The sequence below is a fragment of the Ips typographus genome, linkage group LG10 (assembly GCF_016097725.1).
Source record: "Ips typographus isolate SLU linkage group LG10, UJ_Ityp_2.0, whole genome shotgun sequence".
Classification (NCBI taxonomy): domain Eukaryota; kingdom Metazoa; phylum Arthropoda; class Insecta; order Coleoptera; family Curculionidae; genus Ips; species Ips typographus.
In genome coordinates this window covers 7,948,944-7,967,605 of record NC_138431.1, presented here as the reverse complement: position 1 = coordinate 7,967,605, position 18,662 = coordinate 7,948,944, and the positions used below count along the sequence as shown (strand labels likewise).

The 18,662-nt window shown below is 37.1% G+C and overlaps 8 protein-coding genes across 9 annotated transcripts; 5 read left to right on the top strand and 3 right to left on the bottom strand.

The window, feature by feature from the left end:
- Positions 1–331: 331 nt before the first annotated feature.
- Positions 332–2,370, bottom strand: DEF8 (differentially expressed in FDCP 8 homolog). Of its 2 annotated transcripts, XM_081988661.1 has the most exons (6): positions 2,296–2,370; positions 2,079–2,231; positions 1,864–2,021; positions 1,678–1,800; positions 1,425–1,621; positions 332–1,187 (listed from the first exon to the last, which is right to left on the bottom strand). In XM_081988661.1, the coding sequence occupies exons 2-6, from the start codon at positions 2,208–2,210 to the stop codon at positions 532–534; spliced, it is 1,266 nt and encodes a 421-aa protein (XP_081844787.1). In that variant the 5' UTR covers positions 2,211–2,231; positions 2,296–2,370; the 3' UTR covers positions 332–531. The 2 variants fall into 2 exon arrangements, with proteins under 2 accessions (XP_081844787.1, XP_081844785.1); XM_081988659.1 differs by having other exon boundaries at positions 2,079–2,347.
- A 126-nt stretch (positions 2,371–2,496) lies between these two features.
- Positions 2,497–4,316, top strand: Cdc2rk (cyclin-dependent kinase 10). The gene is made up of 9 exons (XM_081988662.1): positions 2,497–2,657; positions 2,718–2,833; positions 2,888–2,960; positions 3,019–3,193; positions 3,248–3,450; positions 3,505–3,732; positions 3,784–4,002; positions 4,053–4,180; positions 4,238–4,316. Exons 1-9 carry the CDS (start codon positions 2,633–2,635, stop codon positions 4,271–4,273), a joined length of 1,203 nt encoding a protein of 400 aa, XP_081844788.1. The 5' UTR covers positions 2,497–2,632; the 3' UTR covers positions 4,274–4,316.
- Positions 4,303–4,885, bottom strand: LOC145734979 (cytochrome b-c1 complex subunit 7-like). Its single transcript, XM_081988667.1, has one exon. It carries the CDS (start codon positions 4,773–4,775, stop codon positions 4,443–4,445), a length of 333 nt encoding a protein of 110 aa, XP_081844793.1. The 5' UTR covers positions 4,776–4,885; the 3' UTR covers positions 4,303–4,442.
- A 2,146-nt stretch (positions 4,886–7,031) lies between these two features.
- On the top strand, positions 7,032–7,820 carry LOC145734980 (uncharacterized). The gene is made up of 3 exons (XM_081988668.1): positions 7,032–7,172; positions 7,227–7,358; positions 7,415–7,820. The coding sequence occupies exons 1-3, from the start codon at positions 7,161–7,163 to the stop codon at positions 7,547–7,549; spliced, it is 279 nt and encodes a 92-aa protein (XP_081844794.1). The 5' UTR covers positions 7,032–7,160; the 3' UTR covers positions 7,550–7,820.
- A 245-nt stretch (positions 7,821–8,065) lies between these two features.
- Pex6 (peroxisomal biogenesis factor 6) lies at positions 8,066–11,598 on the bottom strand. Its single transcript, XM_081988657.1, has 9 exons — positions 10,554–11,598; positions 10,275–10,498; positions 9,452–9,854; positions 9,236–9,403; positions 9,033–9,179; positions 8,805–8,978; positions 8,624–8,753; positions 8,431–8,570; positions 8,066–8,367 (listed from the first exon to the last, which is right to left on the bottom strand). Exons 1-9 carry the CDS (start codon positions 11,398–11,400, stop codon positions 8,222–8,224), a joined length of 2,379 nt encoding a protein of 792 aa, XP_081844783.1. The 5' UTR covers positions 11,401–11,598; the 3' UTR covers positions 8,066–8,221.
- A 178-nt stretch (positions 11,599–11,776) lies between these two features.
- Positions 11,777–12,953, top strand: LOC145734977 (cyclin-dependent kinase 7-like). The gene is given in 2 exon segments (XM_081988664.1): positions 11,777–12,787; positions 12,790–12,953. Coding segments are annotated over 2 exon segments (1,017 nt in total). The 5' UTR covers positions 11,777–11,854; the 3' UTR covers positions 12,874–12,953.
- Positions 12,954–13,089: 136 nt separating this feature from the next.
- Positions 13,090–14,375, top strand: LOC145734978 (eukaryotic translation initiation factor 3 subunit I-like). Its single transcript, XM_081988666.1, is given in 4 exon segments — positions 13,090–13,245; positions 13,364–13,586; positions 13,589–13,720; positions 13,723–14,375. Coding segments are annotated over 4 exon segments (975 nt in total). The 5' UTR covers positions 13,090–13,242; the 3' UTR covers positions 14,340–14,375.
- A 185-nt stretch (positions 14,376–14,560) lies between these two features.
- LOC145734976 (caspase-1-like) lies at positions 14,561–17,909 on the top strand. Its single transcript, XM_081988663.1, has 6 exons — positions 14,561–14,919; positions 14,976–15,226; positions 15,842–15,991; positions 16,048–16,209; positions 16,315–16,552; positions 17,195–17,909. The coding sequence occupies exons 1-6, from the start codon at positions 14,762–14,764 to the stop codon at positions 17,274–17,276; spliced, it is 1,041 nt and encodes a 346-aa protein (XP_081844789.1). The 5' UTR covers positions 14,561–14,761; the 3' UTR covers positions 17,277–17,909.
- Positions 17,910–18,662: the final 753 nt, after the last annotated feature.

The following is an 18,662-nucleotide window of genomic DNA, read 5'->3' as shown; positions in this document are numbered from 1 at the left end:
TCGGCAAGTAAGAAAACTGCCCTAAAAACGTAAATATATGTAGGTGAGATGATAATGCGAAACGGGGGCGGTTCTCATTGGTTTCCAAGGGGGGAAATCGATTGCGGCGGCGCCCAATTAGGTCACAGGATGTTCCCCATTTGCCGGAAATGCACAGTTCACCACCTGGATTGACTGCTCTGGGATGATAATTTACTGCGCTCTGTATATGGCGTTTCTGTATGTTTTCCCCAAGTTTAATTGCAAGAAACGTTTATTCATTTGGTAACTGTCCCAAAAGTGTCAAAATTTGTGGCCAAATCATATGCTCAAGAATTTGTAGAAAGAGTAGTCGTATAAATCAGTTTAATAATAAATATAAAAATACTTTATGTCCACAGTTTTCACGTCAATAATAACAATACGTAAGACTTTTACTCTCCTTACTAAAGAGAATATAATAACTAAAATAATTAGAAACTTATTAAATTAGAACTTTTCATTTGGTCTCAACTCAACACTGAAACTGATTTAAAAACTAACAAAATACACTTAATTGTCCTTATCAGCTAATTGTCGTCTTTTTTTAATTCTTAAACACTTAGGACAACCACTTTTCCGCCTTTCCAGACATTGTTTGTGAAACACCCCAAAACAATCCTTGCACGTAATTGCGCCCAAAGCGAAAGGAAACAAAATCTCCTCGTTTTTGCAAATTTCGCAAATATGACCGCGACCACGACAAACTTCGCACTCTTTCTTAATGTGATCGGTGTAAACGTCCACTATATCATGCAGCCTGGAGGGCAAATCGCCCGAACAAGTATCGACCAGGTCCTGCAAACTGTACAGTTCGGTGTTGTCGAGCAAATGGGGCCGATCGAACTTCCACAAGAGATGTTTGTCCACAGCCTCGCGGCACACAACTAAATACTTCCGGATCCCTTGGAGTTCTTGTCGGAGACGCTTCACCAAACTTAGTTCCTGCACTTTGGAGAACAGTATGGGATTGAGCTGTTCCAGGTTGATTAGAGGTTTTTCCGCGGTTATGCGCAGAAGCTGAAGGCTAGCTTGGCATACTGCGCGCGGTTCAAAGTCCCAATTGTGGATAACGCGGGCTGGGATTACGGCCAAACTGTTCCAGTGACAGGCCGAGCAGTAGTAGAGACCCGTGTAATCGCATCTGCGCGTGTCTGACCACTCTTTACCTTGTACCATAAAAATCCAAAGTAGAATTTTATCCCCTTTTAGTAAATTAAATTTCTACACTATTTACAAAAAAAAACATGCAATCACAACACTGAATTACCTGTAAAAAACAATGTACCCAAGCAAATTCCAAAACTTTTAGGGGCGTCTAGCATAAATCAGTAGTTAATTAACACCAACCCAGGACATAAAAACCAACAAATAATAGCCCATTTCTATATAGAAAAGGTACTCACCTATAATAAGCTTGGATTGACATTCGGCGCACTGGTACTTTTGCGCAGACATCCCGACTTCTGGACAAATGTTGTGTTCATACCTGCCCCTTTCACAGATGACTACGTGAGCACATTCCCGCGCAATTGACGCCATACACTTATAGTGACAGGCGTAGCCGCAGTCCTCGCACATGTACCATGCCTGAACAACACTCCTACAATTTATCAGTCATCATGAATCAAATCTAGCTCTGTAAACTTAATAACCAACCAAACTGTCCCAGTACAATGGTCACAATAGCGATGTCCAGCATTCTTCAACAAGGACTGTAATTTCAAGTGGTGCCCCTTGATCATACGGTTTGACACTCCATTTATTTTGTTGCTTGGGTGGCTGGTTTTAAAAACAAAATGCTACCGAAACTTTCTAATGTAAGTTAAAGTTAAAAATACTTACTAAGGGTCTGTCATTGCTTCGCGGTACTCCTGCAATCTCAGTCTCAACTCTATAAGGTACCTAACAAGCCACTTTCGCTCGGTAGAGCACTGGACGTTGTCCAAAATCAAATCCTTGCATGTGGTAATTGCTTTGGTGAGCTCCTCTTCATTGGCCTCCTACAGATCAACAAATCAAACATAGCAATTTAATTTAGGGTAAAACAATTGGTTTACTTTGTTAAGGGCTAATTGAAGCTCTAAAGACAATAAACTAGACGGAGGGTTGTGGTCGGGGTCTTCACTAAAGGATGCAGTGCCTGAAAGAGTCGCCGGCGATTCTCTACTGATGATTTCAGGGTCACTCATGTCCGCACAAGGCCGTTATCACTACCCAAAAAAAACTAATTGCCACCAAAGGTCAATGGTAATGATGATAAATGCATATACAAACCAAAATAGAAACTATTGACATTATTGATATCAATAAATAAATAAATACAGTATCCTAACCCCACTTTGTTGGTTCAAAATTTCAGTCACTTATCATCTGTCAACAGAAAAACAAGAGGTTAGATTGACTCTATTGTGGGCAACCAAACAAACTTATCAACCTAAAATTATTACCATTCTATAATTGAAAGTCCTTACCAGTTGACAGAATGACAGACATTGACAGATGACTTATTAAAAACAAAAGACTGAAGAGTGGAGGGCAAGCAAGCCACTTTTGTAAAGTAAAAATCGGCTATCGTTTTAATTAAAATATAAAATCCCATTAATACACAAAAATGAGTACCGACATTCTAAAACCAGGTAATTTTAGAACACTTGTGACACAAACAACAGACTCGTTAACACTACTGGTAATTTCAGGACGTAAAGTGCCGGATATAGACAGTGGCACCGAACCTTGGGCCCCCGTCACAAAAAAGGGAATTTTAACTTCCTTCCAAAATGGCAAGCCTATGAATATCCCAGATGGAGACTTGGTAAGTCTTCCAACTCATTTTGAAACATCTAAAACATGTGATTGTTTATTATAGTTAGGGAGATGTCGTTTTGTGTCTGAATTTGAAAAAATGAATAGAATAGGTGAAGGAGCTTATGGAATTGTTTGTAAGTATAATGTTGATAGCTTTTGCCTCAAGAATTTAACAGGTATTTATTGTAATAGACAGAGCAAAAGATACTATCTCAGGACAAATTGTTGCTTTGAAAAAAGTCCGCATGGATCAAGAACATGATGGTATACCAATCAGCAGCTTAAGGGAAATTCAAGTTTTGTTAAATTGCAAACATGAAAATATAGTGCATCTCAAGGAAGTAGTTGTGGGTAAAAGTTTAGAAAGGTATTTCCTCCTTGAAGCTAGAAATTTGTAAATTACAAAATATGTTTGCTTTAGCATTTTCCTGGCCATGGAGTATTGTGAACAAGATCTGGCTTCATTGCTTGACAATATGCAAGCCCCCTTTACTGAATCACAAGTCAAGTGTATTATGTTGCAAGTGTTGAGGGGCCTCAGGTACCTGCATCATAACTTTGTTGTGCACAGGGATTTGAAAGTGTCCAATTTACTTATGACAGACAAAGGGTGTGTTAAAATAGGTACAGTTTAATTTGTACTGTAGAAGAACCCTTGGAGAATATGTAAATTTTCAGCTGATTTTGGACTTGCATGTTGGTTTGGCATTCCCTTAAAACCCATGACTCCTCATGTGGTGACATTATGGTACAGATCTCCTGAGTTATTGCTGCAAGCTCCCACTCAAACAACCAGTGTTGATATGTGGGCTGCTGGTTGTATTTTAGGGGAATTATTGGGCCATAAACCCTTACTACCTGGTCATACTGAAATCCAGCAGTTGGGACTAATTGTGGACTTGCTGGGTAATTAGTTTATTAAAATGCACTGTCTGGTTTTATAATTAAAAAGTGTAGGAACCCCATCAGATGCAATCTGGCCTGGTTTTAGTAGTTTACCAGCATTACAAAACTACAGTCTCAAACAGCAGCCTTACAATAACTTGAAACAAAAATTTCCTTGGCTATCAGCTGCTGGTCTAAGGCTGTTGAACTTCTTGTTTATGTATGATCCCAGAAAGAGGGCAACAGCAGAAGAGTGTCTACAGAGCAGTTACTTCAAAGAACCTCCATTACGTATGTGACTCTTATTACATCAAATATTCAGCTAATTTAGTGGTTTTTAGCTTGTGACCCTAAGCTGATGCCTACATTCCCACAACATAGAAATCTAAAGGCTTCTAAAAACACAGGAGCCTCTGAGAGTTCTTTGTTGTCTGACCAGACCAATAATTTGCCAGCAATCTCAGATTTGGTGAGTTTAGTAATGTCAAGTTAAGATTGAACTTAAGTTGTTTTGGTTTTGTTCCAGTTGGGGTCCATAGTAAAGAAGAGAAGGGTAGATTAAGTGATGTATGTGTTGACTTAAGTAAATGATTTTCTACAACTTACTTCAGTGTTTTATTTTAACTCCTAACTGACATTGAGGCTTAAATTTCTAAAGAACTTCCTTGTTGTCCTAGGACTGTCAAAAGGGTCCTATATACAAAAATTTTTACACTACTAAAACAATCTTTTTAATAAATCTTGTTCCACTCCGCCTGTTCTTCCCGTTCCTTAACAACATCATTAACTAGTGGGGTAAGATACAACTTGTCTTCTTCCAGTTTGGTCCACTGCTCTTTGGGTAGGTAGGTTTTCTGGATAGACAGCTGAACGGCTCTCAAGAGTCGGTAGTTGCGCTCGTCGACTATGCGTTGGGGCACCCTTTTTAGGGCTTCTTTAACGTCGGCATCTTCGTAAAGTACGTCGTCGCGCCAAAGGCCGTACTTGTTAAAACCGGACAAGTTGTAAGCGAACCTCTGCAAAGCCGAAGAGGCAAAGCGCTTTTGAACAAAGTTTACTGCCATTTTTTAGAGGGTAGTACCGCTAAAAGGGGCTATTTTCGCTCACTAATCACTAATGTCTTATGTAATTTAGGATTTAGGAACGGGTCGCAGAGTGATAGAAGAGTCCCAGAGATGTTCTGTCACTAAAGTCAAATATTTTGACATCTAGCTACGTTCGTAAACCAGGTTAGGAACCCATTCCAAGATGACGTCATTTGTGTGCCCTTCTTACAGCAACAGCTGTAACTTGGTTAGCTTTCGGGGTCACGCGTCCAGCAATAATCTACATTACAAAGCATTTTTCTTTCCATCTATGTATGTTTAGAAATGTCCAGATTAAAAGAAACTGATTTTTGTTATTAAAACGGTTTTAGAACACTTAACGTGATAAGTTGCGTGAGTTAAAATCGACGCCTACAACTTTCTGTTTATATTATCGCCAAAAATTTGCAAAACAAAACTGTTATCATGCTGTACTTTGTTAAACAAAACTTTACGAGGAATTTGCAAAAATTTTAACCGAATAAGCATATAAATGTAAACAACACAATAACCTATATAGTTCTAACTGGAAGGATAATACCCAGACGCATTGGAATTTAAAATAATCGCCTTTTTCCATGCTACCATTTAAATTGGCAACAAGTATAATAATAAGGTTATTGATAATGAGGACCTTTAAAGTCTGCCAATGTACAAAAATGTTTTTTAATGCTGATAAAAATTGAGTCATTATTTTGTGGTAAAATGCTATTACAATTGACGATCAAAATCCTTTATTAGCACACACACATACAAATTTAAAAGTTTGAAAAAAAATAAATAATGCGCAACATTGTCAGATCTCTAATGTAATCATTTATACTACATCCTAGTTTCATATGTATATTGCAGAATATCATTCTAGTTACTGCGTGATAGTTGTCATGCAATCGCAACAAATTTTTATCAAAAACAATACATATGTATGTTAAATTTAGTGGATTACATTTTTTCCTTTTTGCTTTCGAATATATCTGTCAGCTAATTAATATACCAGACAAAACAAGGCTAATTAGTTATTTTAAGCGTTGTTGCAACGATAGCTCGTGCATGGATCCCAGTATACAAACATATACAGGGCGAATCACTAACACGTGACTGCAGACAAACTTTCGTAGTTTCAACATGTGAACCAATCTGGATAGAGAGAATAATACAAAAGACTGTATAATTTTGCCGTTCACATTTGGAGGATTTTGTTAATTATACACGGGGTGTCTCAAGATTAATATGCGTCATATTTCAGGGATGTCAGTTGTTTCTTTATTATCTTTTGTCATTCAGAAGAACTTGTAATGAGTGATCTCCGGCAGACAGTTTTTCTGCCTCCCTTTGTCGAGATTATTGCTTTGTAATGATTCTCTCCTTACCATTTTCAGGTCGACTACATTGTTATATACATATACATTTATTTTGGCGTTAGAAAAAACGGAAACATTCTGAAAATTATAGCTTAAAAACGATTAAAAATTCACAAAAGCCTCTTTCTCTCCCAAACCCAAACTATGATTGATCTATAGAAATAACCAGTTTACACACATTGTGAGAGAGACGTTTAGACAATAAAAATCACTCTTAAGAACGAGAGAGAAGAGTGTTCAACCTCTAAATCCAAGTTAAAATAGAAAAGACATAAGAAAGAACTCCAAAATGGCTTTAAGATAACAGAAACATTATAAAAAAAAAAAGGTATAAGGTGAAAGAATTGTAGTACATTATTCTAGGAGGTTATGGATGTTCAGTCTAGAAGAACCTTCCCCTAGAAAGCGATTAATCTTGATTGGAGAATAGTCAGAATGATTCAAAAACGCATTTGGTTTATTTCCATTCCAGTCGATCATTCCACCCACATAATCATATAAAATAAAGCAATACTATTGCTCAACGGTGCAAAATCCAAAAATAAAACCACCTCAAGCCTACATTACATACACGCGACCGTTTTCAATATCAGCGCAGAGCACGCCCCCACATAGTGACTTCTCCATGGTTACTCTTTTTGATAATTTTCCACATGCAATTTCGGTGTTCTCGAGACCTCAAAAAAGTCCTATTCTACGCTGAATTAGATGGGAATATCTCTGAATTAACAGGATTTTTTCGTGACCCTCGCGCGCTTTTTTCGATAATACAGTCCGGGTCGTCGAAAAAAACCAACCGTTATGTAAACAATGGCCATGCCCCTGAAGAATGAACTTTTGTTGTTTGCTCGAAATTCTCTCGCTCTCAGTCTTATCGCCTTTTAATTAAAAGTCTGGCGATTATGGGCGATTGAATGTTTATACATTTAAACCACTCACTCCTTCCTTGTACGTTATTCTCGGTCTAGATTTTGGTTGTGTTGGTGAATCAGTTTTGGTGATCATGCATTCCATGGTAAGTTTCATATGCTACACCTTTAAGAGCCGTTATTGAACCGTCCAATTTTAGATGAAAGTCACGGTGACTGTGCTATTTTTGGCTTTGTTACTCAACGTTTACGTCCAACCGGCTCCTACACCTGGACAGGAATCTGACTTTCCACAACAGTGGAAAAACGACGACAACCCTTGCGTTCATAATGTAAGTCTGAACGAAGTTGACAATCTGTAGTTAAAACATCCTTTTCGTGTATTTAGGGTGAAAGAATGGAAATCTGTCAACGTTGCGCCAAGCAAACCAAATCACCAATAGTCTATCCGATGTGCTGCAACAACGAAGAAAACGCCCTTGATTGGTGCAATAAATTCATAAATTACGGCTCGTTTCCGTAAAAGTTTCAACAGTAAACATTAAATGTAAAATCAACAAGTAAAGATTAAACATATTGTACTTTTAGCTCTGTGATATAATGATGATGTAGGACACCTACTGCTTATATATTCATATGTAGACTATATTAGGAAACATTGTTACTTAATATTGGGCATGTAAGCTGACGTTTTAGACAGCGTGTGTATTAGTAAATGGGAATTTCCCAACCACTTAACTTATTATTATAATTTTATATATTTTCTATGACAAATAAACTAAAAAGTTAACTCATTTCTTGGTCTAGATACTACAGGGTCATAATCTGCTTGAGATAGATAAACCTCTTAAGTTTGCCTTTAAATATAACGATAAAAGGTGGTTATTCTTAAAATTGAAGTGATCTTAAAACATTAAAAAATATGGTCCATTCTATCGACATGTGGCGCGGTTACGTAATTAATTTTTCAAAAACCAAAGAAAATTTGGTAATTTCTAAAAGTCCTCAAAGGAAAAATAACGAAACAATAACTACATACTGAACAAGAATAGAAAAACCATTATTATATTCAGTATAACGTTTGTCATTAACCAATAACCAGACTAGAAGTAAAATTTAAAGTTTAAAAAGTTTGGCAACAGTGCATACAATTGTAGGAGAATGTAACAAAACAAGTTACCTGAGTTTCTTAAGGTCAAGAAAGCTCTTTTTGCAAACTGGCAAAATACTTGAGGTCCTCATTGCTCACCGACGGTTTGAAATCTTTGATTGCTTTTATAAAGTCCTCCCCTGTTACAATGACGTCATCCTGACAAAACTGATTGGAACTGTTGATTTCACCTGCATTTTGACTAGATATTAGCTTATTTGCCCTAATAACTTGGGCAAGGGGATCAAACCAACCATTTTCGATTTGCCTTATCAGCCGTCTAGCGGCCGATGACCAGGCCGCAGAGCAAACCCCGTACCAGTCCGCCCCTGTAATGTTTTGAGGGCATCCCGACAAGATCCCAGTCAGATCAAATTCGTCAGTGAATTTAAACCTTTAAGGCAAAAACATAAAAAATAATTTTGGCAAACGAAACAGACTTATTACTTTCTAGTCAAGGCCTGTAAAACAGACAGTTTGGACTCAAAATCAGTGCAAGGCCCCACGTACAACAGCTTATCGAATCGTCCGGGACGTAACAGGGCCGGATCGATTAAATCTGGTCTATTAGTTGCCGCTAAAGTTCAAACTCTTTTACGTGTCTGATTAATTGTTTGATCAAACTAACCTATAACGAAAACTTTTCCTCCAGCATTAAGTCCGTCCATTTCAGCTAACAGTTGGGATACGACCCTGTCCATTACTCCTCCAGAATCCCCTGAGAGCCCTCGATTAGGAGCCAGAGAGTCCAACTCGTCGAAAAAGATGATACAGGGCGACGCTTGGCGAGCTTTGTCGAACACTATTAAAAACCACAAGAACAACTTCTCTTATAATTTAAACATCCAACTCTAACCTTCTCGAACGTTTTGCTCAGACTGTCCAACATACATATTGAGTAGTTCTGGACCCTTGACGGCCAAAAAGCATATACCACACTCAGTGGCCACTGCTTTGGCTATTAAAGTCTTTCCAGTTCCTGGCGGACCAAATAGGAGAATGCCTATACAAGTTGGTTCCTATTAATCCAAAACACTGACGTTAAAACGGTAGACAAACCTGAACGGGACAAACCGGAACTTTCAAACAAATCCGGATGTTTCAGAGGCAAGTTGATAGTGTTTATTATCTCTTCTTTGACGTCACTCAGTCCCCCGACGTCGGCCCATTGAACTTTGGGGACTTTGGGAGCCCCAATACTTTCACTATATGACGACTGCATGTGATCTAAATTTGAAACTTAACTAAAGTTACACTCATAATTTGTTAACTCACCAATGGCGGCTTCAAACTCCCTCTCGCACAAAACAACCTTCTTTCCATCGGCAGGATTATTTCGAAAAAAGTGGTACTCAGCTTGATAAACCAACATTTTGAGGTCTTCAAAGTAAAAGCCGTGTGTCCGATTTGCAATTTTACTCAACTCTACTTCCCCCAACTGAAAACTGTTAACTTCCAGCAACCATTTCAGGGTCAACTCCCTTTCTAGGTCACTCGGAGCAACCAGATCAAAGATTTCCAAAAATGCCTGCTTTAGTTGAGGTGGGAGGTCTTTCGTGTTGGCGCAACAAAATAAAATTACAGGAAATTCGTTGTTTTTTAGCAACCTTCCAATTTCTTTAATAAATGAGTTTATCAGTCGTTTGTCGTATTGGCCTTCGGTGTTTTTAGGAAAATCCTGGAAAATGACACAAAATTTGTTAATGAAGCAAACTGATAATCAATTAATAACTGATAGTTTGAATATCATTACCAAAACCATTTTATTACAAGTTTACAACACAAAAATTAGGCAATAAAGAAAAATAAAACACAAACAAGAAAATATGAAAATCCAATTACAAGGAAACTATCCCAAAAAACAAAACTATTTTTCCCTGTGGTGGCTCACAAACAGTTGAGATCTTCAGGGTCCACAATAAATAAAACTGGAACAAATCAAACATTGTTCCTAATATTGTTAATTTTATAGAAAATCTACTTCTTTATGACCTTTGGCCCTTCTCACAAAAGGAAATACAAAGTGCTTTCTAGTAAAAATAAAGCTAATTAAGTATACCCACAAAAAATACAGCATTTTCAAAGAAAAACTGCCTACCTCAAATGAATGTATTGACACAATACAAGGTGCTGCCAATTTAGCACTAAAAAACACATTAACAAGTTTAGATTCATTTTGTGCATAAATATTGGCCATCAAGTCAGAATTGGCAATTTTAAAGTGATGCATGCCCAACTTTGCAGCTAGGGCCTTAATCACATGCTCACAGCCCCATCCTTCATCCCCTTGAAGCAGAAAAGCTGGTTTTAAAGGAAGTTTTCCTACAATGATAATCAACACATTAAATCATAATTAGGTAGAATCCACACTACTCACTGGATTTTTGTATAAAAGGTTTTACAGCTCTTTTAAGAGTTTTATAGTACTGGTGTAGTCCGTAAGGACATATTGGCACTTCAAGCAAGTCATTGTCAGTTACTTGAGGGCTGACTGTGTCCACTTTAGGCAAAAAGCATTGCAAATTGGCTGCTTGTCTAATGGAGGTTTTACCAATAACACAAAAACACTCTTCCATGGTCTCAATATTATTATAAGTGACCTTTTTACACTTAAAATACAAGCATTCCACTGTACTAAGTTTTGAATTTGTATAAAATACAGTTGGAACAAAGTAGTTGATATGGATTTTTACAGTATCCCCTGAAGAAACTAGCTTTGGTAGTGTAAAGTAGTTTTTAATAGCTTCATCAATTACTGATGTGCTTACATCAACAGGACTTACTATCTGAGCCAGCTCAATTTCCTGAGCAAACTTTGTTTTTTCTGTAACTGGCTTGGTTAGTTTAAATTCAGTTTTCTTCAAGTCTAACTCAGCATTGTGTTTTAAAGTGTTTGATATGTATAAACAATTTAGGGGACACAGTAAGTATGGTACAACTATTACTACGCGAATAAACTTATCAGAACACATATTCAGCACCCTATCGCTAACGTAAACGTTGCTAGGGTGCACTATAACACAGCTATTTACATCACTTTGGCTTCTTGGGTATTTCTTTACAATGTTCCATAAAACTGCATCTGGTAATGTTTTAAGTGTGTACTTGTAACTTCTCTTTATAACAGTATGGTACTGAATGTACATATAAATTACAAACCATAGGGGGTGGTATTTGGGGTAAATCAGCCTGGAAACTTGATAAACAACAGACAGTTTGGGCATTTTTAGTATTGCAGGACTGAAGCAAACCTCATATGTGATTATTATAATAACTAGTTTAACAGTTTAATTAGCTATTACAGGTAGGTTCATGGGTTGTAGTCCATATAGTTTAATTAGTTTTTACATAGAAAGAAACATAAAATTATGAACAAAACAAACTGCAAATAGTGAGGTTAAAACTTTGATTGGTAAAATTTTAGGTTAACTCCGGCAACTGAGTACTTTTCTTTCGTTTTGTGATTTTGGATCCAAACGTGTTATGATTCAAAAGTCACGTGACCTCTATCTGATTTTATAATCAAGATGTCATGTGATTTTTAGATCAGAACGCTTTTGGAACCGAAATCAAGAGGGGTAAAGAATGCAGACTCTGTTAACCTCACTTTTTTGTAACTGTCACAAATGAATTTAAATACATTTTTTCATGTTTTTGTAGTTAAAAAATTAATTAAAAATGGAAAACAAACAAAATAGGTATGAAAAAATTGAATTTTTGGGTGAAGGTCAATTTGCTACAGTATACAAAGCCAAGGACATTGAAACTGACCGCATTGTAGCCGTGAAAAAAATCAAATTGGGTAGTAGAGAAGAGGCTCAGGATGGTATTAACCGGACGGCTCTTAGAGAAATTAAATTACTGCAAGAACTGGACCACGAGAATCTTATAGGACTGCTAGATGTGTTTGGGCACATGTCCAATGTGTCCCTAGTTTTTGACTTTATGGACACTGACTTGGAAGTGATTATTAAAGACAACACAATCATTCTCACAACTCCAAACATAAAGTCTTACATTCTACAAACTTTAAAGGGTTTAGAGTACCTGCACATAAACTGGATACTGCACAGAGACTTGAAGCCCAACAATTTACTGGTTGATTCTAATGGTGTTTTGAAAATTGGTGATTTTGGATTGGCTAAGATGTTTGGGTCCCCCAATCGCATTAACACGCATCAAGTGGTCACACGGTGGTACCGCGCCCCAGAACTACTGTTTGGTGCCAAACAATATGGAACATGCATAGACATTTGGGCTGTAGGGTGCATTCTAGCTGAGCTGCTATTGAGAGTCCCTTTATTCCCTGGTGAATCTGACTTGGATCAGCTGACAAAAATTTTTGGTGTGTTTGGAAACCCTACTGAAGAGAACTGGCCTGGTGTGAAGGCTCTATCAGACTTTATAGAGTTTAAAACTTTCCCCTCAATACCTTTAAAATCAATTTTTACTGCAGCAGGGGATGATTTATTGCAATTGATTGAAAGCATGCTGGTGCTGAATCCTATTGCCAGGAAATCCTGTACAGAATGTTTGAAAATGCCTTTTTTCAGTAATAAACCTGCACCCACTGTAGGACCTAAACTACCACTACCCCAAAATATTAGGAAAGTGCTAATGTGGAAAAAGTTTCACTGAAAAGAAAGTTGCTTGAAGCTGCAGAAGGTGGGACATTGTCTAAAAGACTTTTTGTGTAGTATTTAAATAATAATTTTTAAGTGAATAAAGCATAGTGTTTATGTACTTCTTAGTTTAATACAGTGTTGTAATAAGATAATTTAGTAAATTTTATTCTGATAGGATATTATGGAGGAAAGACAACATAGAGCATGACCCATCCATTTTATTTCACAGTGATCCATGAACTTTGCCAGAACAGGTTCTATCTCTCTCGGTTATTTGAATGAGTGAAAGAAACAGTTGAAAGACAAGCTTGCTGTCAAAGTCAAATACTAACCTCAAATTCCGCGTCCATGCCAGATATCGCCCCCAAACTAAAATAAGTTTAAAAACCAGTTTTAAACATATTGTATACTTTTCCAGGCTAAATCCAATTTCCGGAAATCATGGTAAGTTTACCCACCCACGTGACTAAAGTCCCACATACTCAAAAAACATTCCGCACAACACAACAATACTACCTCTTTATATATACATTCACCGAACTGAATTGTGGAAATTCTTCAGAAACCCTTGATACTACACGGCCACGAGCGTTCCATAACGCAAATCAAGTACAACAGAGAAGGTGACCTGCTTTTCTCCTCATCCAAAGACAACAAGCCCAATGTTTGGTACTCTCTGAATGGAGAAAGATTGGGTACCTTCAATGGTCATCAGGGGGCTGTCTGGTGCATAGACGTCGACTGGACCACCACGAAATTCATCTCGGGAGCGGGTGACAACACTTGTAACTGTGGGACTGTGAAACAGGCAAAGAAATTGGCAACATCAACACTGCATCTTCAGTCAGGACATGTTTGTTCAGTTACTCTGCCAACATGGCAGTGTACACCACTGATAAGGCCATGAAACAGCCCTGTGAAATTTCATTATTGATGTTAGGACCATTGATGACAGTTTCTCAAAGCAGGATCCTATTTTAAGAATTCCCATTAGTGGTTCCAGGGTGTCCTCAATTTTATGGGACAACCTAGATGAGATGATCATTACTGGACATGAAAATGGTGAAATATTCCAGTGGGATTTGAAGACTGGCAAGAAAATCAACAGCGTGAAAGAACATGACCATCTGATCAATGACATGCAGTGGAATAAGGATGGGACTATGTTTATTACAGCCTCAAAGGATCACACAGCCAAATTGTTTGATGCAGAGTCTCTAATGCTGCTGAAAACTTACAAAACTGAAAGACCAGTCAATTCAGCAGCTATCAGTCCTATTTTCGAGCATGTGGTGTTGGGTGGTGGCCAAGAAGCTATGGAAGTAACCACCACTAGTTCCAGAGCTGGTAAATTTGATTCCAGATTTTTCCACTTGGTATTTGAGGAAGAATTTGCTAGAGTGAAAGGTCATTTCGGTCCTATTAACACTGTAGCTTTCCATCCAGATGGAAAATCTTATGCTTCAGGAGGAGAGGATGGTTTTGTTAGGGTTCACAATTTTGATTCTTCATACTCTGAATACAACTTTGATTATTAATTTGTATTATCTTTAGGTTACACAATAAACATTTTTAACTGTAATGCTTTAGTCTATTTCAATTTTTGAACTGTGCAATGAAATGTTTAATGCAGTTCCAGTTTGCAAACTGAATTCATGGGTTGGCAATCAAGGTGAAACAAAGATAGCGCGATAGGGTTGGCATAACTCAAAGAAGGATGGATAATCAAACAAAAAGAAGTGGAGGAAACGCCACGCGCACGCTCTGTTTGTACAGACCACAACAAGTCAATGTGCTTTATGCTTTATTTGTTTCCGTTAAAAACCTAATTTGCAAAGTTACGTTTTGGGGGTTATAACTGCGAGTTTGTTAACCCTTGAGGTTAACTATCCGCCTATATATGTGTGTAATTTTGTGTAGCTTAAAGCAGTTCAGTTAAAACAGCCCTTTACTAGTAGCAATGGATAACAATAGTGAGGACCAAGTTGAAAACATACAGAATGGGGTTGACATTTTCCACGACGCAATTGGCGATTGTACCAATGGTAATGGTAACAGCGACCGTGCGGACTGGCCCAACCCCAGTTTAGATGAGGGTGATGCTTTTGGCAGACCTGGGTGAGTACCAACCTGATCTTTTGATAACCACCTTGTATAAGCCACCATTTGCTTAGGGGGCGCCCTCAAGAGGTCTACGCCCGAATGCCGGTCCCCAAGTATGCCACCCATTATAAGATGGATCACAAAAAGCGGGGCATAGCCCTGATTTTCAATCATGAAACTTTTGAATGTGGCAATTTAAAGTCAAGAGCTGGCACCAACGAAGACTGCCAGAACTTTAAGGAATGTCTCAGTGGACTGGGATTTGATGTAAAAGTCTTTAAGGATCTCAGTTATTCCCAGCTGGATAATCAGGTTAAAAAAGGTAGGCCATATTGTGGGTTGGATTGTAACATATTGGTTAATCAATGTTATAAGCCAAAAAAGCCCCTAAATCCTTTGTTAATTAAAATAAATTGGCATAGGTGGTTACAGGGAGATTAGATAATAAAATGTTTTATTAGTCATGATAAGGGATCTAATCAACTTTATTAGTAATCAATCAAAAAACATTTCTTAGTAAAAGCTAACCACCTGTGATCACTTGTATTAGAGTACTAACCCCTTAAAAAGGTCAATGTATATTGTATAAGTTCATTTACTTCTGAATCTACCTGGATAAGTGCAAAACTTGAAAAGCAAAAAATTCCCCTTGATATCAAAATAGATTAATAATTTATGAGTGTGCATGGTTTCATGAATTGTTATTTATACCTATATTTTAAATAGGTATGTTTAGGATATTTTGTTAAGTTGTGGTTCTCTCTTGCTGACCTCCCATTACTTAGATTTATATGTCTTTCAAAATCCTCAAAGGAGGACAATAAACATTAGGGATAATCTATACATTCTTTAAGTACCTATATTTTCCTCAATACAAGAGATATTTCTGTATGATTACTTTGCTGTCATCGAGAAAACTATTGGAAATTATTTCTAGTGGCTGAAATGGATCATTCACATCATGATTGCATTCTAATAGCTGTTCTGTCCCATGGTGAAATGGGCATTATCTATGCTAAAGATACCCCTTATAAACCAGACCATTTGTGGTCCATGTTTGCGGGTAACAGATGCCCCACTTTGGCAGGTACCTTGAGCGTATTTATTTACAATAAAGGTGAAGTAATAATATGAAAACTGCAGGAAAACCGAAACTATTCTTCCTGCAAGCGTGTCAAGGCGACAAACTGGACTGTGGCGTCAATTTAACGGCATCAGGGCGAACGGAAACTGACGGGGAAATTCACAATAGTTACAAAATTCCGAATCAGGCTGATTTTCTTATTGTATATTCCACCGTTAAAGGTAAGTCCATTGAATGGTATATTTATGGGTTTATAACCTTGTTTTCATTTAGTTTTAATTATAGTTTAGTCATATTTACTTCTTTGTATGGCAAATTTTTGACAGGCTTCTACTCATGGCGTAACACAACCAAAGGCTCGTGGTTTATTCAGGCGTTGTGCGACGAGTTGCGCAGGCGCGCTCACGACCACGATCTGCTCACCATTTTGACGTTTGTGTCGCAACGCGTTGCCTTGGATTTCGAGAGTAACGTGCCTGATTCGTCGGCTATGCACCGGCAAAAGCAGATACCGTGCGTGATGAGCATGCTCACGCGTCTTGTTCAGTTCAGCAAACCGTCCGGGTATGGCGCTGGTGGCAGTAGCAGTAGTCATAGTAGCGGGAGTCGTTAATTTGAAATTTTGTCATTGAAAATCTGTAGTTTGCGGATGACAAACCAAGGATGATAACATGGAACATATACTGCATGTTTGCCATATCATTTGTTGTTTTCAAGCTCATTCTTTGTTTGGTTCACCCAGTATGGTGGTTTAATTTGTGATCGATTGATGATCATTGTCTTGTGCAAGTGACATTGCTTTTAATTCTTATTGGATGTTTTAAACAACTTAAAACTTTGCACAGATCAACTTGCCAAAATCGATGGATCACTTTGTTTGAAAGTAGTATTTTGAAATACTGGTACACTCTGTATTCTACTTAATCTGAGCGAAAATTAACGTCAAGTGACATAGCATGTAGTGTAGACTTTAAGCTCTAGCCTCTTAATTTGTGTACAAAGCATGACTTGTTATAGGTATACCCAATATTCTAAAATTTATCACTGCCATTTATAAAGAGAAAAAAAAAAGTAAATAATCATAGCTGTTGTGAAAAAGTAGAACATTTTAAGGGTTATTACATGTAGCAGTTTATGGTGGTAAAAATCTTAACTGGCCAAATATCAGTTAAATATTTTGAACAGAACAGAGTTTTGTGTTTTTAGCATTAGTTCCGATAACAAAATCGTTGAACAAGAAGCTGAACAGGCCCAGAACCCCACAGTTTCCGGATGTTCTAGCAGTTAACCTTATAATATACAGTGCGTTCATACAATATTTAAGCCGTCGTGTTTTTAAAGAGAGAGAGAGATGTATATTTTTATAGTGCCATCGTCTTTCAGATACGTGTCTTACCGAATTTTATACATCAATTTTTACATTTTATATATACGGTGTGTTTTATATAATTGTGTTATTTTCTCAGCCAATCTGGTTGTTTTTTTTTTTAAAGGCATCTGAGTTGAACGCGCATCAGAGAAATGAACAAACTCAGTTCGATATAATATACTTTGACCGGGTTTACCCTAGGTGCTTTTTGTCTCATTTTTATACGTACATTATATTATATGGGTCCAGGCTTGAACTGGACTTTAGCAATTTATTAATTAATATTTTAGTGAGTAAGGTGTTTAGTGAATTTTTATTGTTCGATTATGTTCCTTCCTATTATAAACTGTTGCTTCAATTATTTTGGTAGGGAGATATGTTGCTTTAGTTGGCATTTTTATGTATGTGGTTATTACTTTTTAAGGTTATTTCCTCTCTATTATTGCTCATTTTTATGTTTAGAGTAGTTAATTATACTTTATCTCTCTTAGTGCATTTACTTTATATAAAGTCAATTTTTGATAGTAAATATATAGTATCTATTTGAATACATATTTTACGTTTTTTTTTTCCAAAAAAGTGATTTTTTAATGAAACATGAAAAAACTGCTAAAACAGGGAAAATTGATGGCGTTTTCGATTGGCATGTTCAGTGCAAAACCAGTGTATTATTGCCACACTATTTCAATGACATTGGATAGAGCCCATTAGCAATTCATAGTATTAGTTAGGAAACGTTTATTATCTTAGGTCTGTTCGTTGAGGCAAATTCAAACTGGGGTGAGACTCTTCAAATTTCGATACGAATATTACGAAATCGGCCTAATATAGCTGTTTGTCTCTTTTTTCCTCATGAAATATTTTCCGTCTCTTTTTATTAAGAAGTCATTGAAGTTTAGGTTCTACGAAATCATTTCGAACACCAATTTTATGTCTAAATAATTTTATCCAAACTTCAAATAAGAGTCATAATATTGATGTTTTGATCATAATCATTTCGATGGCGAATTGTCTGAAGTACTGTAAAATATACCTGATCTCGATATCGATCATTCGAGATTTCGGGAGTCCCACAACTGGTTTCCAACTGAAAATCGGAAATTGTTGGCTTTTATTGGTTGAATGCTCACGTGACATTGACATTTTAAGGATAGTGTGGCCAATAACTGGACACATTCCTCTGATTATTAGTTGGAGATTCGTTCTGCGAACAGACCTCTTAAAAACTTTGAAAAAAACTAATTGTCAGTTGTATACGCGACACGGCAAATCAAAATCATAGGCACCCTTGACAATAACAGCGAC

Coding starts and splice junctions, on each gene's coding strand:
- DEF8 (XM_081988661.1), bottom strand. CDS start 2,210: ATGAGTGACCCTGAAATCATCAGTAGAGAATCGCCGGCGACTCTTTCA. Junction 2,022..2,078: donor TTCAATTAGCCCTTAACAAA/GTAAACCAATTG, acceptor GTTGATCTGTAG/GAGGCCAATGAAGAGGAGCT. Junction 1,188..1,424: donor TCAATCCAAGCTTATTATAG/GTGAGTACCTTT, acceptor TTATGGTACAAG/GTAAAGAGTGGTCAGACACG.
- Cdc2rk (XM_081988662.1), top strand. CDS start 2,633: ATGAGTACCGACATTCTAAAACCAG. Junction 2,834..2,887: donor ATATCCCAGATGGAGACTTG/GTAAGTCTTCCA, acceptor TGTTTATTATAG/TTAGGGAGATGTCGTTTTGT. Junction 3,194..3,247: donor GTGGGTAAAAGTTTAGAAAG/GTATTTCCTCCT, acceptor TGTTTGCTTTAG/CATTTTCCTGGCCATGGAGT.
- LOC145734979 (XM_081988667.1), bottom strand. CDS start 4,775: ATGGCAGTAAACTTTGTTCAAAAGCGCTTTGCCTCTTCGGCTTTGCAG.
- LOC145734980 (XM_081988668.1), top strand. Junction 7,359..7,414: donor ACAACCCTTGCGTTCATAAT/GTAAGTCTGAAC, acceptor TCGTGTATTTAG/GGTGAAAGAATGGAAATCTG.
- Pex6 (XM_081988657.1), bottom strand. CDS start 11,400: ATGCCCAAACTGTCTGTTGTTTATCAAGTTTCCAGGCTGATTTACCCC. Junction 9,180..9,235: donor TTCCGGTTTGTCCCGTTCAG/GTTTGTCTACCG, acceptor CAACTTGTATAG/GCATTCTCCTATTTGGTCCG. Junction 8,754..8,804: donor AGGAAAAGTTTTCGTTATAG/GTTAGTTTGATC, acceptor TTTGAACTTTAG/CGGCAACTAATAGACCAGAT.
- LOC145734976 (XM_081988663.1), top strand. CDS start 14,762: ATGGATAACAATAGTGAGGACCAAGTTGAAAACATACAGAATGGGGTT. Junction 14,920..14,975: donor GATGCTTTTGGCAGACCTGG/GTGAGTACCAAC, acceptor CCATTTGCTTAG/GGGGCGCCCTCAAGAGGTCT. Junction 15,227..15,841: donor GGATAATCAGGTTAAAAAAG/GTAGGCCATATT, acceptor AATTATTTCTAG/TGGCTGAAATGGATCATTCA.